Source organism: Ambystoma mexicanum, chromosome 9, assembly GCF_040938575.1.
Source record: "Ambystoma mexicanum isolate Mex_15411 chromosome 9, UKY_AmexF1_1, whole genome shotgun sequence".
In the NCBI taxonomy this organism is placed as follows: domain Eukaryota; kingdom Metazoa; phylum Chordata; class Amphibia; order Caudata; family Ambystomatidae; genus Ambystoma; species Ambystoma mexicanum.
The window spans coordinates 1,260,974,184-1,260,994,091 of record NC_090931.1 but is presented as its reverse complement, the minus strand read 5'-3'; the positions used below and the strand labels follow the sequence as shown (position 1 = coordinate 1,260,994,091).

General features: G+C 48.6%; 1 protein-coding gene across 2 annotated transcripts in view; it reads left to right on the top strand.

Moving 5' to 3' along the window:
• CCDC93 (coiled-coil domain containing 93) overlaps window positions 1-19,908 on the top strand; it is a 2,015,088-nt gene that overhangs the window by 1,221,871 nt on the left and 773,309 nt on the right. For both annotated transcript variants that reach the window (XM_069616593.1, XM_069616592.1), the window contains one exon: window positions 17,970-18,041. In XM_069616593.1, the coding sequence (XP_069472694.1) occupies window positions 17,970-18,041 (72 nt within the window). The remainder of the gene's footprint in view (window positions 1-17,969; window positions 18,042-19,908) is intronic.

Sequence of the window (19,908 nt, the reverse complement as noted above, 5' to 3'; positions counted from 1 at the left end):
CACTTGGGGCATAGTTGTGGGCTGGCGGGATTGAGTTGGGCGATCTGTTTAGGTGTAATGTGAAGATGGTTCAGGATTTTGAATTGGATAAGTCTGAAGTTAGCACATAGGGAGATAGTTTGGGTGTATTTACAGTAGTTTGTCCAGAGTTGTTAATCTAATTGGATACTCAAGTCTTTTTCCCATTTGGTTTTCATATTGTTCTTAGATGGTGTGTTAGATTCAACAGTTCTGTATAGGGTAGACAAGCCGCCCACAAAGCCTTCTTCTGTAAGGATCTCCGTTAGGAATTTAAGCGTCGGGGGGTGCGTTGGGAAAGGATGGCCATTTTTTCTTGCATGCATCCTTCAGGTGTTGGTGGTGCAGGGTTGTAGTTAGACTTTTTCCGGCTCTGTTTTGGATTTCCCCCAGCGTGAGGATTCTCCCCTCTGGAAAGTGGTCTCTAACCCTGTCCTTTTTGTCGCGGTCCCACAGTGTCTGTATAGTCCGGTCCATTGTTGGTTCCAGACCTGGGTAGTACCCTTAGGGGAAGGTGTGGCCAGTAGGGTATGTCGCATTTCACTCTCTTCAAGATCTGTGCCCATGCTCTCGCTGTAGTTTCCATTGGGTCGGCCATCAATTTTTCTCTGGGTGCCTTGGCAAATATCATGCTTTTAAGGTTCAGTGGTGAGGCAGCAAACTCTTCTGCATGTATTATGGGCATGTCGCTCTGTGGTTTTGGCCCAGTACTTCACGAAGTGTGCTTGTGCTGAGTAGTAGTATAGTTGGAAATCCGGAACTGCTAGGGCACCTGTGTCAAAGTTTTCGCATAATTTGGACCAGCTCAGTCTAGGTGACCTTCCTCCCCACACGAAACGAGTACTACGTTTTTGCAGTGTGTCGAAGAATTTCATACCTGACCAGATCGGGATTCCATTGAATAGGTACAGCAGTTTTGGTACTATTAACATTTTCAGGAGGGAAAATCGCCCAGTGACAGTGGCAATTTGGTGTAGATGTTAAGTTTGCATTCCAGTTGTGTTAGGTAAGGGGCGTAGTTGTTGGTATATAGTGTTCTGTTATCTGGCGCCATTATTATCCCTAGGTATCTTGCTGTGGTGGGGGACCAATGTAGGTCCTTCATGACTGCAGACTGGCTTGTGGTCTCAGTGAGAGGAATTACTTCGGACTTGGCTTGGTTAATTTTGTATCCCGAGTATCTGGTGAATTTGGTGATATCCCGCAGCACCAGTGGCAGGTGAGTCTCTGGGTTCCTGATGTATAGCAACGTGTCGTCTGCATAGAGCAAAATAAATTGAGGTATTCCCAGTATGCGGATCCCCCTCCAGACGTGGCAGTGGCATAGACGTGCACCAATTTAGTCATGTAGGGGTTGAGCTTATTGGATATGGCTTTAGCAAATATTTTGGTGTCCACTTTGATAAGGGACAGCGGTCTGTACAAGGATGCGGAGTGAGCTGGCTTATGTGGTTTCAGCAGCACTGTGATAATGGCTGTTAGGCAGAATCCTGTGCAGTTCCCTTAGAGAACACTACAGAAGATTAGGACTACAGATGAGAGCAATAAATCCCCTTTGGTATCAGTCTGTACCACAAAGATTTAGTTGGTAGCTGTGGCTGAGAAGTCAGACTTATCTCAAGAGGGAGATGAGCAGTATTCAGGGTTTACACAATAGGCCTTCAGTACTATGGAACAAGGAAACACTGACCAAAGCTTTGTAGTAAAAGAATATATATTTTTATTTTATACACTTCTAGTTAAACACATCTATCACAGTTCTTAAAGCAAGTTAAATTTGGTCAAAGAAAGTATACACAACTCCCTAGATAAATTTAGACCAATTTGTGCAAGAGAGAAAACCGAGCAAAACGGCACAGTGTACACCAAACACAAATGGCACTCTAGCAATTTCTCACAAGGGTGGGAAAGCACAAGTCATACAGAAATATCTTCTTACACACATTAGCAACACTTTCCATAGGTTTGTGAACCAGAAGCAAGGCAGTGTATCAGTATAGAAAATACTTAATTGAAAACTGAGCAAAATGGCATTTCACAAGGTTTAAAAGTGGGAAGGAAAGGGTGGTTATAAGAAGTAGGTGCACCAACAAATTTCTAGTTGAGAAGCAATCTAGAGAATGCAGTTCTAACAAATTTAGCCAGAGTCAGTAGGCCTGTGCAAGAGTCAGTTGTACAGGGCAAGGGCCCAGGAGCAAAATGTTATTGTAGCTGCAGTCAAGTCTTTGGTTAACGATTTTGAAAAGGTGGATGCAGAAGGTGAAAGACAATGTTAAAAGAGAGGGGCGGCCACCCCAAAAGGTAGGTAAAGGATTTAAAACACCTTTAGCACTACCACACAGAAAGGGAGGCCTGGCGGAACAATGTACCTTATAAATGAAGAAGTGGCTCCTGCGGTGGCGGTTGTTCCTGGTAGTTCTGGCAGTTCGGGGGATACAGGAGAGGAAGAGAGGCTCTCGTCGTGGAGGAAGGTTCGAGTTACTGCACTGCCCAGGGATGAAACCAGCCACGGTGCTGCCCGACGAATAAAAGGTACGCTCCTTTAAATCGCGGTCCGGGTGGACTGGTGCCTGGCTATCCGGTCTCTGAGTATGGGGTACTGGCGATTCAGCCAAGGCAGGTCCGGGAAGGCGATTGGCAAACTGGTTGGCCCCACCAGCTCAAGGGAAGAAGGCTCTTGCAGATGAAGATCTTCTCTCGTCGTGTGGAGAAAAATGGTAAGACGCTGCAGCAGGGCTTCACCGGTGATTGTCGTTGCAGATGTCTTTGGCTTCTCTCGTCTTCGGCTTCTTAGTTCCAGTGGTGACGTCTTGCTCTTCCAGTCCTCAGGACCCTGCTTTTATGCAAAAAGAGCCCCATTCATACAGCCTAGCTGTCACTCACACAGTGGAGTGGTCATCTTGGCGGGAGACCCTCCAGTCTATCAGGATAGAGTGCGACATGGGTTGCTGAGGCAACCCTGTCCAGGGGTCCTACTCCCCCTCCCACACAATGGACCCACCCCAGACTCAGTGGCGCTGAAAGGAGGGCTTCTCGGTAGAAGCCCGCCAAAAGGACGAACAAAGGCTCCCCGACCTGGGTTAGGAGTTTAGAGAAAGACACGAGAAAGAAGTTATGTTAAAGTTCTGGCAAATAAAACCTACCGGAGTAAAGTTAATATTAAAATACACCGGCGCTATGTTAGAAGGTGTCAGAAAATGTTGTCGCCTCGAACAATGGGAAAATCCCATAGAAATATTTGCGGTTTAATATTTACAGTAGTAACCACTGCCACCAGCCAGAAACTTTTGAGAGAGGGACTGTACGGTACCCTCTCGAAAATGAACATAAGGGAAAAACTATTAACCCATCCCAGTACTTCCATAGTAAGATGGGTAGTACTTGTTTAGTTCACAAAAATGGACTAGTTAAGTCAATGGGGACTTTACATGCCCTGGGAGACAGTAGTCAGTCCCAGGGTATGGAGTCTATGTTTGGGGGTCGCTACGACACCCCTGTGTCACTGCACGGAGGGTGCTGTGTAACACATGTGAATAAAGATGGTTCCTATGGAGGTGCGAGAAACCCCATAGACATTAAACACAAAAATAGCCTAGAACACACTTAGCAAAAATGCCTAAGAGTGGGAAAAAGAGTCTCACTCTTAGCAGGAGAAAAAACAAACCCTTCAAATCCAGCAAAGCTGCTGAGGGACTCTATAGGTAAGGGAAATTAGCCATAAAATGAGAATTCTCCCTAACAATGGCCTCTCTCATTGTCGGTGGGAGTGTTCCGATTTCCATGGCTTCGTTCCAAACCTCCAATAGCTGCAGGGCCAGTTCGTCTGAATATATTTTATATAGATCCGTTATTAGACCATCTGACCCTGGTGCCCTACCGGACTTGAGGTCTTTGATTGCTTGTTTTATTTCTTCGAGGATGAGGGGCAAGTCCATATTACCACTGTCTTCCGAAGTGAGTTTTGGGAGGGGGAAGGAGTCGAGGTATCCTTGGAGTTCTACTGTTCTTACTTGGTCCGCATTCGCATAGAGGTTATTATAGAAGAGTCGAAACACCTTGTTGATTTCTTTTTTTTTAAAACTCTTTTTTATTAATGGTCACGTATAGGCCGCCACATCACAGCACATTTGTTTAACAGTTACATCAGGGGTAGAATATCCGTTACATTTCACATGACAATATTATGAAGACAAGTCGGCATTGGCAATCATGTTACATAGATAGGATCTGAACGGGCCCAAATGTCCTTGGGCCTGCATGCCGAGGGTCAGGTTAAAACAAATTGTTCCTCTGACTTGTTGACATGTGTCAGTTCTTGAAGAAACTGGTTTAGGGTGGGCGGGAGAGAACTTTTCCATTTCTGTAAAATACATTTAACATAGCGCATGCAATGTTAAATAATCTTCTAATTTTCTCTGGTTGCTTGCCAATGTCCCGAACAAGTATTTCTGAGGAGTCAAATCGGGGGGAATCCCCTCAGTACCGGGCAGTCCCAGTACATGTGAAAGGATCCAGCCTGGGGAGCATTACATTTAGGACAGGCGTCAGAGGCATCCGGTGCAAACCTTGCTATCCTGGCCGGCGTATAGTGTAGCCTGTTTAGGATTTTAAATTGAATCACCCTTAGACCAGCATTAAGCGAAACCTTCTTGGATAACGCACAATAGTTGGCCCATTTCTTTTCTTCAATGTTCCCCTGCAAATCCGCTTCCCACTTCTCCTTTATCTGATTTAATGTGGGGGTATGAGCTTGCACGGCTGTGTACAACCTAGCAATCCCCAGGCCATTTTTAGATGTTACCAATTGCACACATGGATGGGGTGGGGGCTCATCCGGGAAGAGAGGCCACCTCTTTTGGAATGCAGACCTCATACGGTAGTATTGCAACGTTTTCAGGGGACCACCCCCCAGTGCCCTCAGCAAGAGACCCCGGTCTGCAAAAACACCATTCACAAACATGTCACCCAGTTTCATTTCCCTGTTAGGGTCCCAGGACTCCTGTATGTTAGCATCATGTGTGGGGGGTATGCCCGGGAAGTCCCAAAGCGGCACCTCTGGGTTGTAGGGGACCTCCACTCCCAGCCTCTCAAATATCGCCATCCATGCCCTGACTGTGCAGCTAACCGGATTGTATGCACATGTGTCTTTATACTTTGGATCGAAAATAACTGACTGTATATTCGTGGGATGTGTGGTGTGTTCCTCTATCCATGCATGGGGTGTATTGTTCTCGTCATTATACCAATATTTCGCAAATTGATCTTGGGAGACGTAATAGTAAAGTTCAAAATCGGGGGCCGATAACCCTCCAGAGGCATAGGGCACTGCCATCATCTCCCAGCCAATCCTAGCAGTCTTACCGTTCCAGAGAAATGTTACCACCATGGATCTAAGCCTGGAGAAGAAAGCCCTGCCCGGCCATATAGGAATATTAACAAATAGGTATAAAGGTTTAGGGAGGACCACCATTTTAAGAATGGAAACACGGCCGGCTAATGAAATTGGGAGCCGCCCCCAAATCTGAAGCTTGGAGCCTATTGCCTGTAGGGATTCCTCATGGTTATCTGCGTAGAGTGTGAGCTTGTCCCTGGAGACCAGTATTCCCAGGTATCTAATGTGGTCTGCGGACCACTTGAGTCCCACTGTGTCTGTAGGGCATCGGGTGGCAGGTGTTAGGGGGAATATTTCTGATTTCGACATATTTATGGTATACCCGGTATAGTCTGCAAACCCCTGGATCTCAGTCATGACGGGTGCTATATTAACCTCAGGTTCCCTGACATATAGTAGTGTGTCATCCGCGTAAAGCGAAATTAGTTGGGTGGAGCCCTTCATAGTGATCCCTTTGTCTGAGTGTCTAAGACGTACCGAGGCCGCCATAGGTTCAATGGTCAGTGCAAATAGTAGGGGCGAGAAAGGGCACCCTTGTATGGTCCCCCTTTCCAGGTGAAACATCTCGGAGATGGTTTTATTGGTCAGGCCCGGGCTCCAGGTTCCGTGTATAGGACTCGGAATCATGTACCGAGGAATAAAATGTGTATCTTCTACTGCCCGGGTGAACCTCCCTCCACGCATCAACCAGTGAGAGCTGTGCAATGACATGTCTAAGGTTCAGTGCTGTCCTGCTTGGGGGTCCAATCACCGTAGAGGATCTATCAAGAACCGGATCAATGGTCAGGTTGAAGTCCCCCCCCCCCCCCCCACAAAGACACCCGAGACATCCAATGATATAACCATCTGATATATATCCAGGTAGAAGGCCGGGTCATCAATGTTGGGACCGTATGTATTAACCAGGAGAAGCTGTTGGTTAGCCACCTCCCCCCAGACCATGACAAATCTCCCCTGGGGATCGACCCTGTGCCCACCAACCAGGAACCCAAGGCTTGGGTGAATAAGGGTGAGAACCCCTCTGGACTGGGTAGAGTAGTCCATGTGGTACCTCAGGGGACCCCACCCGGGCAGGACGTGAGAATTACCTGTCCCCACTGCATGGGTTTCCTGCAGCATCAGTATTTGTGGATTATGCCTGGAGACGTAGTTGGATATCTTCCTAACCTCACATTCCACTTCAGCAGCTTGACCTGCAGCCCGTCCCCGGGGACCCGAGATCCCACATTAGCCATTTCCAAATCCGACAAGTTCATTGTGTTCGTGCCATGTAGACAGTGACGGCCCAGCCGCGACCAAAACTTTACTTTTCCACCAACAGGCCGTCCCCTTCCATCCTCCTTTCAGAGGTAGCTCCGGAAGGCAGCCCAAACCCTTCAACAAAATGTCCCCTTGAGTCCATCAAACAACTGAACATAACTTTCCCTCCACCCTGTCCCACCCGTCCCCCCTCATCATCACCCCCAACTTGACGATGTAGCCCATACAACTTATGGAACATTCCACGGGTGGCCCTGTTGCTTCACATGCCGATCAGGTCCAACAGCTCCACCAACCAAAGTGCCTGGTGTACCTTAATCAGTTACTCATATGGGCCCCGGGCCCACGCCGGGTGTTTTAGGAGTTTTACGTATCGTATAAAGGTGGGACCCACCCCAAACGCCTCAAGCGCCGAGAGGAGATAGACCCATGATACCGAGTCAAACGCTTTTTCAGCGTCAAGGGATATGGCCACTGCGCTCCTCGCGGGGTCGATCTGCGCCATGATACCAAAGAGTCGTCTGAGGTTTAGGGCTGTAGATCGAGTAGGGACAAACCCATTCTGATCGGGGTGGACTAGGTTCGGGACTGCCGGCAGAAGGCGATTCGCCAGGACTTTTGCAAAGATTTTAGCGTCTGTGTTTATGAGTGATAAGGGCCTGTAGGACGAAACGTCCTGTGGTGGTCGCCTGGGCATGTGGAGTACCACTATTATGGCCTCTCTCATAGTTGAGGGCAATCTACCGGATTCGAGCGCTTCCTCCCACACCTGTAGTAGTATCGGCACAAGTTCCTCACGGAACTCCTTGTAAAATTCGGCGCCTAACCCATCTGACCCCGGTGCCCTGCCTGTTGATAGATCCTTGATTGCTTCCCCAATTTCTTCCGTCGTTACCTGCTGGTCCATTGCCAGTCGCACCTCTTCTGGGAGCCTAGGGAGGGAGAGGGCCTCAAGATAGGTCCTAATTTTTGCGGATGTTTTCTTATCTTGGTTAGAGTATAACCTCTTGTAGAATTCCATAAATTCCCCATTAATGTCTTTATCCCCAAGGAGAACCCTCCCCTGTTGCGTGCGTATGCTCGTGATCTGTGTGGGTTGTTTATCGTGTTTGATTAGGTTGGAGAGCGCCCTGCCAGCCTTGTTGCCCTCCCCGTACCTGCGTGCCCGAATCGGGGCCGCAACATATCGGACCTCCCTCAAAGCAAGCTTGTCAAATTCCTGGAGATTTGTGTGTATATCGGCTAGTACTTTCTTGTCTTGCGTATTTGAATATGTTTTCTCAAGTGCATCTAACTTCCCTTCAACTGACGATAGTTCAGTCCTCACAGCCCTTAACATACCCGTAGTTCTAGACATCAACAGACCCCTCATCCAGACCTTGAATGACTCCCATACTATCGAGAGTCTGTCGACCGATCCGATATTATTGGACAGAAACTCCAAAATGTCAACATGAAGTGACTCCACCACCCCGGGGTCACATAACATTCCACCAGACATTCTCCACCTCCTGAAGGCACTCGCGGTGTTCCGGAATAGTAGTTCCAACAATACTGGGGAGTGATCGGAGAGGGTGCAGGGTAGGATTTCACATCGCTCAACTGAGGGCGTCATAGGCGTGGAGACCAACCAGTAATCAATCCTGGACTCGGAATCATGTACCGAGGAATAAAACGTGTATCTTCTACTGCCCGGGTGAACCTCCCTCCACGCATCAACCAGTGAGAGCTGTGCAATGACATGTCTAAGGTTCAGTGCTGTCCTGCTTGGGGGTCTCATCACCGTAGAGGATCTATCAAGAACCGGATCAATGGTCAGGTTGAAGCCCCCCCCCCACAAGCCACCCGAGACATCCAATGATATAACCATCTGATATATATCCAGGTAGAAGGCCGGGGCATCAATGTTGGGACCGTATGTATTAACCAGGAGAAGCTGTTGGTTAGCCACCTCCCCCCAGACCATGACAAATCTCCCCTGGGGATCGACCCTGTGCCCACCAACCCGGAACCCAAGGCTTGGGTGAATAAGGGTGAGAACCCCTCTGGACTGGGTAGAGTAGTCCGTGTGGTACCTCAGGGGACCCCACCCGGGCAGTGTTATGACTTTAAGCAAAACTTCACTATCTCATTCAGAGAGACCCCATGTGAGGATTACATAGAAACAAAAAGGTCTCTCACCTGGGAAATGGAACAAGGATTGATGAGGATAAGAAGACAACGAGTATCCAGGTGGAGATTGATGTCTATTTCGATCTTCTGATGACAATTAGAATTCCCCCCGAGAAACTCCCAGTGAACCGGCACAAAGGCCAGGGCAGAGGAAGGTTCCCAGGGAAACCCTCTTGGGGAATAAAACCCTGTGGAGCTGCTAGGGAACGTAGACTCCTTGAGAAGTCCCGTGGATGTAGGTTACGCTATCCCGGGAGTTTTGGAGATGACTGGTCGTGTCTTTAGAAGATCGGGGCCAGAGCAGTAATGCCAGGCCGGCTGATGAAAGATAGAGAGACAGAGTGATTAGTCTTAAAGTTGCCTAGAAATCAGAAAGATTACCCCTGAAGCAGGAATCTTACCAAAGGATCAGTTGGTAACACGGCCTTGAAATGAGAATAGTAGGAGACCAGGAATGGACTAAGAGACTGGGCACGCTAGACAAAGCAGAGCAAGGGACAAGAATGGTAAACAAACAAATTAAATGAAAACTAGGAGCCACCTATAATCAAAGAGAAGACCTGAAGGCAATCTTACCGAGAATGACCAGAAACCCTCTCAATATTTAGGGGTAACAGATGTCCAGAAGGAATGAAGTCAAAGGGTGGTGGATCTGTGTTATAAATAAAAACTAAACTAAGAATCCACAGGTAAAGAGACCAAAACTCCTCTCAATGCTCCAAACTAAACAAGTGCCTACCACTAGGGAACCAAGCCGGTAGGAGACGGTGGCAGGAAACAAATTCTTCAAAGGCGAGTAGCTTAGAAAAGCTCAGAGAACCCACGAGACTGAAAGGCACCGAGACGTCCTAAACAACAAACACACATCAACAACAAAGTTCTGTAAGGATCAAAGGAGCACAGTCATAATTACTAGAAATTAACAAAGGCAAGTCTGAAGAGAGGGAGTAAGAGATTCCCTAACACGAACTCACGTAGCGTTCGCCAGCTCCTTGGAGAGTAGCAACGCGTCCTTGTCCGGGATGTGCAGGTTGATAAGCCGTCGGTGTTCCATCCCGGAAACATCGCAAAGCATGATGGGGCGCAACGACTAGACCGCTACTCACACTGTAGCGGTCCGCGAGGCCCGCCATGTTGGAATCAGGCATGTCAGTGCAACCCGCCATGTTGAAGTCAGGCATCGCACTGTGGGTAAAGCGAATAGCCGTGACAGGCAGGATGTGAGAATTACCTGTCCCCACTGCATGGGTTTCCTGCAGCATCAGTATTTGTGGATTATGCCTGGAGACGTAGTTGGATATCTTCCTAACCTTAACTGGATTGTTCAATCCCCTCACATTCCACGTCAGCAGCTTGACCTGCAGCCCGTCCCCGGGGACCCGAGATGCCACATTAGCCATTTCCAAATCCGACAAGTTCATAGTGTTCGTGCCATGTAGACAGTGACGGCCCAGCCGCAACCAAAACTTTACTTTTCCACCAACAGGCCGTCCCCTTCCATCCACCTTTCAGAGGTAGCTCCGGAAGGCAGCCCAAACCCTTCAACAAAATGTCCCCTTGAGTCCATCAAACAACTGAACATAACTTTCCCTCCACCCTGTCCCACCCGTCCCCCCTCATCATCACCCCCAACTTGACAATGTAGCCCATACAACTTATGGAACATTCCACGGGTGGCCATGTTGCTTCACATGGCCGCCGATCAGGTCCAACAGCTCCACCAACCAAAGTGCCTGGTGTACCTTAATCAGTTACTCATATGGGCCCCAGGCCCACGCCGGGTCGACATGCAAGTGCTTCTCATTCCACGGGTCTGGGCCTGTTATTTTGTGCTGGTCTGCCCCCTCTGGGAGGAAGGGGTATGGAAGTTTCAATATAATGCATGGCCTCCGCTGGGGACTCGAGGAAATGGGCCCTGCCCGCATGTTGAAGTCTCATTTTTGCTGGGAACATCCAAGCGTATGGGATCTGGCGCTCTCTTAGGAGCTTCTTGACTGGCTCATAGGACCTTCTGCTCGCTTGTACTCCAGAGGAGAAATCAGGATAGAAATATATGCGACTTTCCTCATAGTAGAGGGTTCCCGCCTCTCTTGCTTTTCGTAGGATTGTGTCTCTGTCTCTATAGTTTAGAAGCCGAGCGATTATGGTGCGTGGTGGCGCGCCTGGTTTAGGTGCAGGGGCCAGCGTACGATGTGCGCGTTCCACCAAAAATTGTTCAGAGAAGGCCTCCGGCCCAAACAGGGTTTTAAGCAGTGTCTCAAGATGTGTCTCCATTTGGGCCTTTCCAAAAGATTCCGCTACGCCCACCACATGAATATTATTGCGCCTAGAGCGCGATTCTAGGTCCTCGCACTTGCTCTGAAGCTTCGTCATACTTTCCTGAATTTGGGTGATATCGCGGCTATGGTGCGCGATAACGTCTTCATTAGTGCTGATACGGGTTTCAGTTTCCGTTATGCGTAGGCTTTCCTTCTCCACTCTAGCCTTTAAGGAGCCGATGGTAGAGACTATGTCATCCAGCTTTGTGTTTATCGAGCGAAACCCGTTTTGAACTATAGCTGTTAGGTTGTCCAAATTCTCACTGGATTCAGCAGCTGGGTTCTCGGTGTCGGCCGAGTGGGCGTCGGTCGACGCGGCCTGTCCCTGACCCCCCGTGTAGGCATCCATGGGGCCCTTCCTCGGCTTCCCCGGAGTCTTGGTGCCCTTAGCCGGCCTCTGTGGTTCCCCCATGAATAATGGCGTTCCAGGTGGCGCAGCACACCGTATTCTAGTTACCCGTAGGGGTTTGGTTTCCCGTCCACTCGGAGACTTGAGCACACCGCCTCAACAAGGGTGGTTGCGGGTCCGATTTAGTTGCTGCCCGGCCAACCCCGTGGCAACCCGCGGGGCCCCCTCTCCGCCCAGCCTCGTCTCCTTACCGGTCGTCCGTGTGGGTATTACTACTGTGATTCACATCGGGTGCCTCGTCCCGCACCGCCCTGTAGGATTTGTAAAGAGTTCTATGGGGCTGAGCATCCGCGGAACCACCACCGGGGCCGGGTCGGGCCTTGAGCAGGTACGGGCCGGAGAGTCGTCCACACCGCAGCAGCCCAGAAGCCGTATTGTGTCGCCAGAAGAGTGTCAGGGCAGAGCCGGGACAAAGCTCCTCCCCTTTTGGGCCCAGCTGTTCCGGCCGCGCCGCGGCTCTGTAGTAGACTGCTCTGGAGCTCGCCTCCGGATACCTGTCACTCCGCGCGCCGGTCAATCTGAATCGTGCCATAACTCCGGCGACCCCGGACCCCGGGCCTCAGGATTTCGTTTGGTCACCCACGGGTGGCCGGGCAAGCACCCCAGCCCGTCCGAGCCGAAACAGGCAGCGCTGTACGGATAAACTAGCTCAGGATTTCTCGGTGGAACGGGAGCTCTTAGATCAGGCGGCCATTTCCAACGTGCACAACAGCGCCCCCCCACACCCTGTTGATTTCTAAGTGGTCCAAATGGGACGAGCCTTGGTTGTCCATTATGCTGGTGATTTGTCTGTGTCCCTGTTTGGACTTAATAAGGTTTGATAGCATCTTGCCGGACTTGTTTCCCTCGCCATATTTCCTGGTTCTAATTGGTTGGGCTGTGTACCACACTTCCTGTTCTGCCTGTGTCTTAACCGTGTTAAGCACCTCGTTTAACTTGAATAGTGTTGCTGCGGTAGGAGATTTGGTGTATGCTTCCTCTGTTTCTTTAATTTGGGTCTCGATTAGGGCCAGTTGGGAACATAGGTCCTTCAGTGTGCCGTGCACTTTGGAGATGAGATGCCATCTGAGCCATACTTTAAAGGATTCCCAGATTGTGTGACTCGATTCTACTGTGTCTTTGTCGCGGTCAAAGAAGTCCTGCACTTCTATACGGAGAGGTTCCTGTACTGAGGGGTCTCGTAGGCGGTCCAGGGGCATCTTCCACAAGCGGTGCTCGGGGTTAGGTGCGTCAATCTGGATTTCGAGGATCACTGGAGAATGGTCTGAGAGTGTCCTGGGTAGTATTGTGCATTCCTTTAATTGCGCCGTACACCGCGTGGAGCAGAGCCAGTAGTCTATACTGGAGCTCGACCCATGGACATATGAATGGAATGTGTAATCTCTGGTGGTGGGATGCATTTCCCTCCAGGCGTCCGCCAGCGGGAGTAGAGTTCATGGCCTGCTTTATGGTAAGTGCTGCTTTGGTATTTGCTGGCAGGCCCGTGGATGTCCTGTCGAGGGAAGGGTCCAGTATGGTATTGAATTCCCCTCCCCATATTATTATTGATGCTTCTGCGGGAGATATGAGATTTACAATATGTTGATAGAATTCCGGGGTGTCTATGTTGTGGCCATATGTGTTTACGAGTATTAGTTCCTGACCTTGAAGTGTGCCCTAAAGTATGACGAATCTACCGTCTGGGTCTATCTCGGAGTTATGGACTTGGAGTACCAATCTGTGATGTATTAGGGTCAGGACCCCTCACGATTGAGTCGAGTAATTTGTAGTGAATATCTGCAGATCCCATGAACTGCCCAGAGAGTTGCTCGTTCGTTCTATGGTATGTGTCTCTTGTAATAGTAGGATGTCTGTTTTGTGTCTGTTGGCATACGCTATTACTTTCCTGGTTTTGATTGGGTTAAGGAGTCCCCTTACATTCCAGGATAGCAATCTGGTGCTTTTAGTTATTTGATGAGATGCCATTATTCCCCTTATGCGGCATGTGGACTGATGTTGCAGTGCTTCGGAACTCTTTTCCTCTTGCAGCGGTCAGGTTTTTTGTGTTTTGTGTTTTTATTCCAGTTAACTGTAACCAGACCAACTTTACGGTGGTGCGGTTTAACATAACTACTGCACTTTATTATTGAACTCAGGAAACAGGCCTGTTTGTTCCCCCACCCTCACCATCCCCCCAAACGGGCGGTGTCCCCCAAACAACAATTTGCGACTTGCAGTAAAACTAGGAAGGAGGGGGCTATGTGCTCCATCCTCGTCTCCGGGACTGTAATTTAGTGATCATGTGGAGAGGCACAGTGCCAACTTATCTGCCCACCACGTCAGTGGGGTCAGTGACTTGTCCTGGCCGGTGGTTGGAGCAGCGTTGCTCAGGTCCCTTTGGGTATCTCCGGAATATGCCTTTCTATGTATGTCATAGCTTCATCTGGTGTGTCGAAGAATTGAGTCTTGCCCGCATGTTGAATACGAATCCTTGCTGGGAACATCATGGCATATATCGTTTTGCAGTCTCTCTGTGCTCTTTTCACTTGGTCAAAGGATCTTCGGGCTGTCTGCAACCGCTTTGAAAAGTCTGGGTATATGTGAATTTGGTTGGATTCAAAGGAGAGGGGTCCTTGTTCGCGTCCCAGTCGGAGCACCAGATCTCAATCACGGTAATTGAGGAGCCTTGCTATTATTGTCCGTGGAGGTGCCCCTGGTTTGGGGGTGGGGGGTTGTAAGAGCTCTATGCGCCCTCTCAATCAGGAACTGTTTGGAGAACTGTGCCTCTGGGAATAAGGAGTGGAGCAAGTCTTCCAGGAATTGTTCCATGGGGATATTGGGTTTGCGCTCTGCCACCCCGACCACCCTAATATTATTGTGCTCGATCGGGATTCCAAGTCTTTGCACTTGTTTTGAAGTGACTTGATGTCTTTTTGGATTTTTTCAATGGATTGGCCCAGCGTAGTAGCTGTGTCTTCCAGAGTGGAAATCCTGTGTTCAGCCTCGGTGACTCTGGAATTAACTTTCCTTATATCAGCACGGTTGGAGGCTATATTTTCCTTTATGTTGTCCAGTTTGGTGTTGATTGCCGCAAACCCTCTTTCCATAGCGGCCATGTATGGGGCCATTTCTTGTGCAGGGGTGGTCTGTGGTGGATGTTTTGGTGGTTTCTGCAGGGTCATTTGTCTTGTTCCTGGCTTGAGGAGTTAGCAAAGGCATCCATGGGGCCCCTTTTTTTATCCTTATGTTTGGCCCATCCTGCCATGTTTGCGGGGGGTGAACCTGCTGACCGTGTTATTGATGGGTGGCTGATCAGTGAAGGTTGTGACTGGTCGCGGTGGAGTATTTGTCTCTACTTGTTAGTAGCACTGGTATATGGCTAGGTAGCGGGAGGTAGAGATTAAATATTGTGTCTTGCCGGCAAACAGATTTTTCCCTTCCTTAGTATCTTGCTCAGCTTTGGGTAATTTATGATTTTTGATCTTGTGTGAAAGCATCCAGTTTATGGACAAATGTTGGCAAAGGAGTTGTCCAGCCCCCAGCACCGCCGAAGAGAGGTGGTTCCTGGGATATGGGGCTATGTGGGGCGTAGAGGAGGTCGTGGAGGGTCCCATATGTTTGCAAAAATGCATGTACCTTGTGTGCTGGGGTTCGTTGGTCACTGCCTCTCCCCCGGCGCCAGGGAGCGGGCCAGCCTGTGGGATGGTTCAGATGGGGAACCACGGGCCCGCTTCCACCCGGCACCAGGTTGAGGGCCTGGAGTGTTGTCTTCCCGCCCAAAACGGCAGGGTGTTGTGGCAGTGTCCCAGGTAGGCGATGCGGTCTCTCCTCGAGCCCGGCCGCAAGGAGCAGGTAGGCAGAGTGTGGTGAGCCGGGCTGCGGAGGTGCGCAGGCAGAATCCTCGAGGGGGCTCCCTGGCACAGCGTCAGGATGCAGGGAGCCACAGGCTTAGATGATGCACCACCCCCGACCGGCCTCACGGGGAGACGGGCAGCAGGCCCAGCGGGCCGGGTCCGGAGGAGGGGAGTAAGGGAACTCTGTGCGGTGGGGTGCCGGGGGCGGGGCCGCTCATGCTCGGGCTCGGGCTCTGGGCTGTGTGGATCCGTTTGATCACCCCCACCCAGATTCTTAGTGTTCAAAGGGGCTGTCAGCGCCTGCAGCTGCAGTCAGCGGGGGGGAGAGGAAGGAGACTCACCGCCGCAGGCACACCTCATCAGGGGTTTTGGTCAGGCAGCGAGCAGAGTGAGGCTTCCTGGGGCTTCGGTGGGAACTGCCTCTGGGCCAGGAAATGGCACGAAGACACCGAGCCGTTGGATGGGGGATGCGCCCGCCTCCAGACGGTGTATCTCCAGGGCGGGTGTGCGGATCTCCTCCAAACTTGCACCGATATCTGACGGAGGGGTTTGGACACCCTCTACGGTTTTTGCTTTTTATGGCAACGCGGTCTATCCGCAGGATTTTCTAGTGCAGGAGCTTGCTGGTCCCAGAGCTCTGAGGCTAGGCGGCCATCTTGATCGGCGCGTCACAGCGCCCCCCCTGAACCTCCGTTTCATATTGGACAATTACACTAAAGGTTATGACTGCCCAATTTACTTGGGGTTTATGGACTGGAGTCAAGTTTTTGACTGGGCTAATCGCCAAAAGCTGTGGAGTTTGCTACATACCATGGGTATGCCGGGGCCGATTCTAAAATTATTGATCACACTGCACAGTGACCGTAAAGCTGCAGTGAGATTAGATAAATGAGGCAAATTATTGGCATCATTCAGCATAGTGTGAGGGGTCAGGCAAGGGTGTGTCCCGGCACCTAATACTGTTTAACCTTTATGTTACCACTCTCGCAGCGGAACTAAATAAAGTAACCAGGGACACGCCCAGAGTTTCAGGGAGTAACATCTCTGTGCTGTCCCATGTAGTCGATTTGGTTCTGCTGGCCCGTACTCTGACAACATTGCAGAACCTCGTTGCTGGCTATGTTGAGTTCATGGGAAGCAGGGCTCTGTCATTAAATGCCAAGAAGTTCAAAGCCATGTGCGTTGGCAGGCCTAGTTAAAAAAACCTACCATATATTTATGCATCTGGCCAAAAACTTGATTGGGTCCACACATTTATCTATTTAGGGAAAACATTTAACAGCAGGATAATTTGGGTCAATCATATCATAGAGACGGTGCTGAAATGTTCTCAAGCCTCCAGTGCTTTATATAGGTTTGGATCAGAGATGGGTGGGCTAACCATCAATACTGCACTCAACATCTATCGGGCTAGGCCCGTAGCGTGTTGCGTATATGGTGCTGAGGTGTAGGGTCAGCCTTCAGTAGCACCAATTCAGGTCAATGAAAATAGATTCCTACAAAATGTTTTGAAGGCTGTAAAATGCACTTCAAATTATTTGCTCCACTCAGATCTAAGGATTATATAGATGATCATATAAACCTAAAGCCCCTGACATTTTGGGTAAGATTATGGTCTCAAACCAAGCATCAATTAACACAAGAGATTATATAAGAATCTGATGCTCTCAGATGCTGGCAGGAATATCTCCTGTTTGACCAACATGAAAAATTCATTTAGGTCCCTTTGGCTCACGAGTATCTATGCTACTCCTGCAAGCATCTCAAAGGACGACTATCCATGGTTCAGCACAGATGGATGGATCGCAGAAGGGAGTTACATGATAGTCTAGAGTCCAAGAAACAGTGTGTCCTTAAGTATAATGATCATGGCTGTAATTGGCTCAACGCTGACTATGTTGGTTTGTTAGCAATTGCAAGAGGAGCGTTTTGTTCCATTTAAGGGCAAGCCGTTTATTGTCATTAATTAACATGCATGGAATGACATCAGCTCGGAATTGAGCTTTTGGTGCCCCTGTGATGTCACTCTAAGAGATGATTTTACACATTTTCTGTTTTTCTGTCCGATTTCTAATAACCCACGGTCAATGTTTTTAATACCAAATTGTAGATCAGTTAAGGAAGCAATTATATATATGTACTCACTGCCAAGAAGAGATGTTGCAGCGGCTGTATATTTGTTTTTGGAAGTAACAATGCAGCTGATTGCGGAAAACTGCTAGAACATTTTAGGCTGCAATGGGCCAAATGCTGACAAATTATGTTGATTTACCTGTAAATTTATTTTAAAACCGGATTAATGCATTTACATAGTCGTCATTATCGTATCCTTGTATATTTTGCTGTTCTGTGTTTTTGATATGCTTTTATGTCTTTTATTAAGTTTTTATATGATTTGAAATACATATTCTAATATATAGTAGTGACTGCTCCCATTTAGAAGTACAACACTCCTGCCTATGCCTTAATTTACTTGGGAATCTGCACAGCTCACCCCATTCCCTACACACCTTACAATATAAATCTAGCTCTCTTTTACTTACAATGATGTTCCTGTTGATTTAAAGGAAGAAATGTCAAGATTACAGCAAAACATTTCAAGTTTGAAAGATGATGCAGAGGACATCAGTGAGGATAAGGTAATTAATAATATGTGAATGTTTTTTTGCTTTGTTGTTTGCTGGTATTGTTCCAGAACTCATGATCTTGGTGCAAGTAGCATAGATACACCGGGTACAAATCTTAGTATGAAAGGAAAAGCAATGTGTGGAAGACAGTGTTAAGAAATGACATGCAAACAGTTACACAGAAGGAACATGCCTATTTCTGCAATCAAATTCCTAATTAGGGATTGAAATGTACAAGGTGATTGCAGTGAAGGACTTGCTAATGGATTCCTTCCTCACACAGGTTACTCATCTTTGTTATTTTATCTCCATTACCATCTGTCTTTTGAAAGGTTTTTCACCACCAGTGAGCACAGCTTTATTTTGGACCCACCTGGGTCCGATGCATACCCCAAGCTGAACATGACATCTGGGCCAGTATATATGGGGCCACGATAGTTTGTTTTTTCCACCCACTTAGTATGCTTCTGGAACAAACCACTCCATTTTTCTTTTGCTGCATGCCTCAACCCCTGAATGGCTCCAGCTTTAAGCGCTGCTCTAACTGCTGGAGGTAAAAGACTGTGTAAGACCCCCACAGGGTGCCTCTCTAATGTCATGGGGAGGATCATGACACAGAGGATTATGGTTCCTGTCAGTCCATGTACATCAATGCTCTCAAGGAGCATGCCACAAAATATTTCACATTTTTTCACAATGGTGGAAAACACACACCTTATAAGTCCCCAGGTGTGGGGCCAGGTAAGCTGCATGTTGAAGAATTGGAGCATTTTCCATCTTAGAAGGATAAGAAGAAAATGAAGCCTAGGAAGAGGACCAGGTATCCAAGTGGCTCTTCCAGGCATCATGCTTCTTCATGCACAGGTCAGTGGAGTCCTCACTCACACTCAAGGGATACCTCTTAAGAACCGACTAAGTCCTTGACACAGTCGGAGTGGGAGGCATTCCGGCAGCAGGTGCTTACAGTCCTTTTCTAAACTTTTTTTTTTTCCCCAAGAGAGTTACATCAGATCAGCGCTCCAGGCAGTTGGTATGTTACAATAACATATAGTGCACATACATCTATATGTACATTCCATTTTGTTCAGTCAATTAGGGTGGCGACAGTGTGTTGCTGTCGTCTTCAGGGAGCATATTACATAGATAAAGTTGGAATAGTGACCATGTATCCTTAGGTCGGCACGGCGGCGGTACAGTTATAATAAATTGTTCCTCGCATTTGTTTATCATTGATAAGTCTTTAAAAAAGTCTTCCCTTTTAGGGGCCTCTGCGGATTTCCAATATTTCAGAATGCTTCGTTTTGCAACGACACATGCAACATTAAACAGTCGTCTGGTGGTCTCAGCTACCTTGCCGATATCCCCAAAAAGGTATTTCAGCGGGGAGGGTGTGGCTGGGATCATGGTGATGTCTTCTAGGATTTCCGCCACCTCCCCCCAGAATTTCGCCACAGGTGTGCAAGCCCAGTACATATTGTACGCATCTAACTTGGGGGTATCACATTTGAGACATTTACCTGTGTGGCCATCCACAAACTTAGCCAGTTTGGTGGGGGTGTAGTGAAGTTGGTTGAGTACCTTAAATTGGATCAGTCTCAGCCCTGGGTTCATGGAGACATTCTTAGTGAGTTGACAGTATCTCGACCAGCTTGCTTCGCCCTGTTCTACTCCCAAATCCTGCTCCCAGGCCTCTTTGATGTTATTACATGTTTTGGAGTGTGTTTTGACCAAGTTATATAATACGGAGAGTCCATTCCTGTGCCCACCCGTCCCTGTAATTGCGCTGATACATTCATGAGTAGGAGGTTCTATCGGGAATGTGAGCCACTTGGCGGTGAAAGAGGTTTTCATTCTATAGAATTGGAATTGTTTAGGGTGT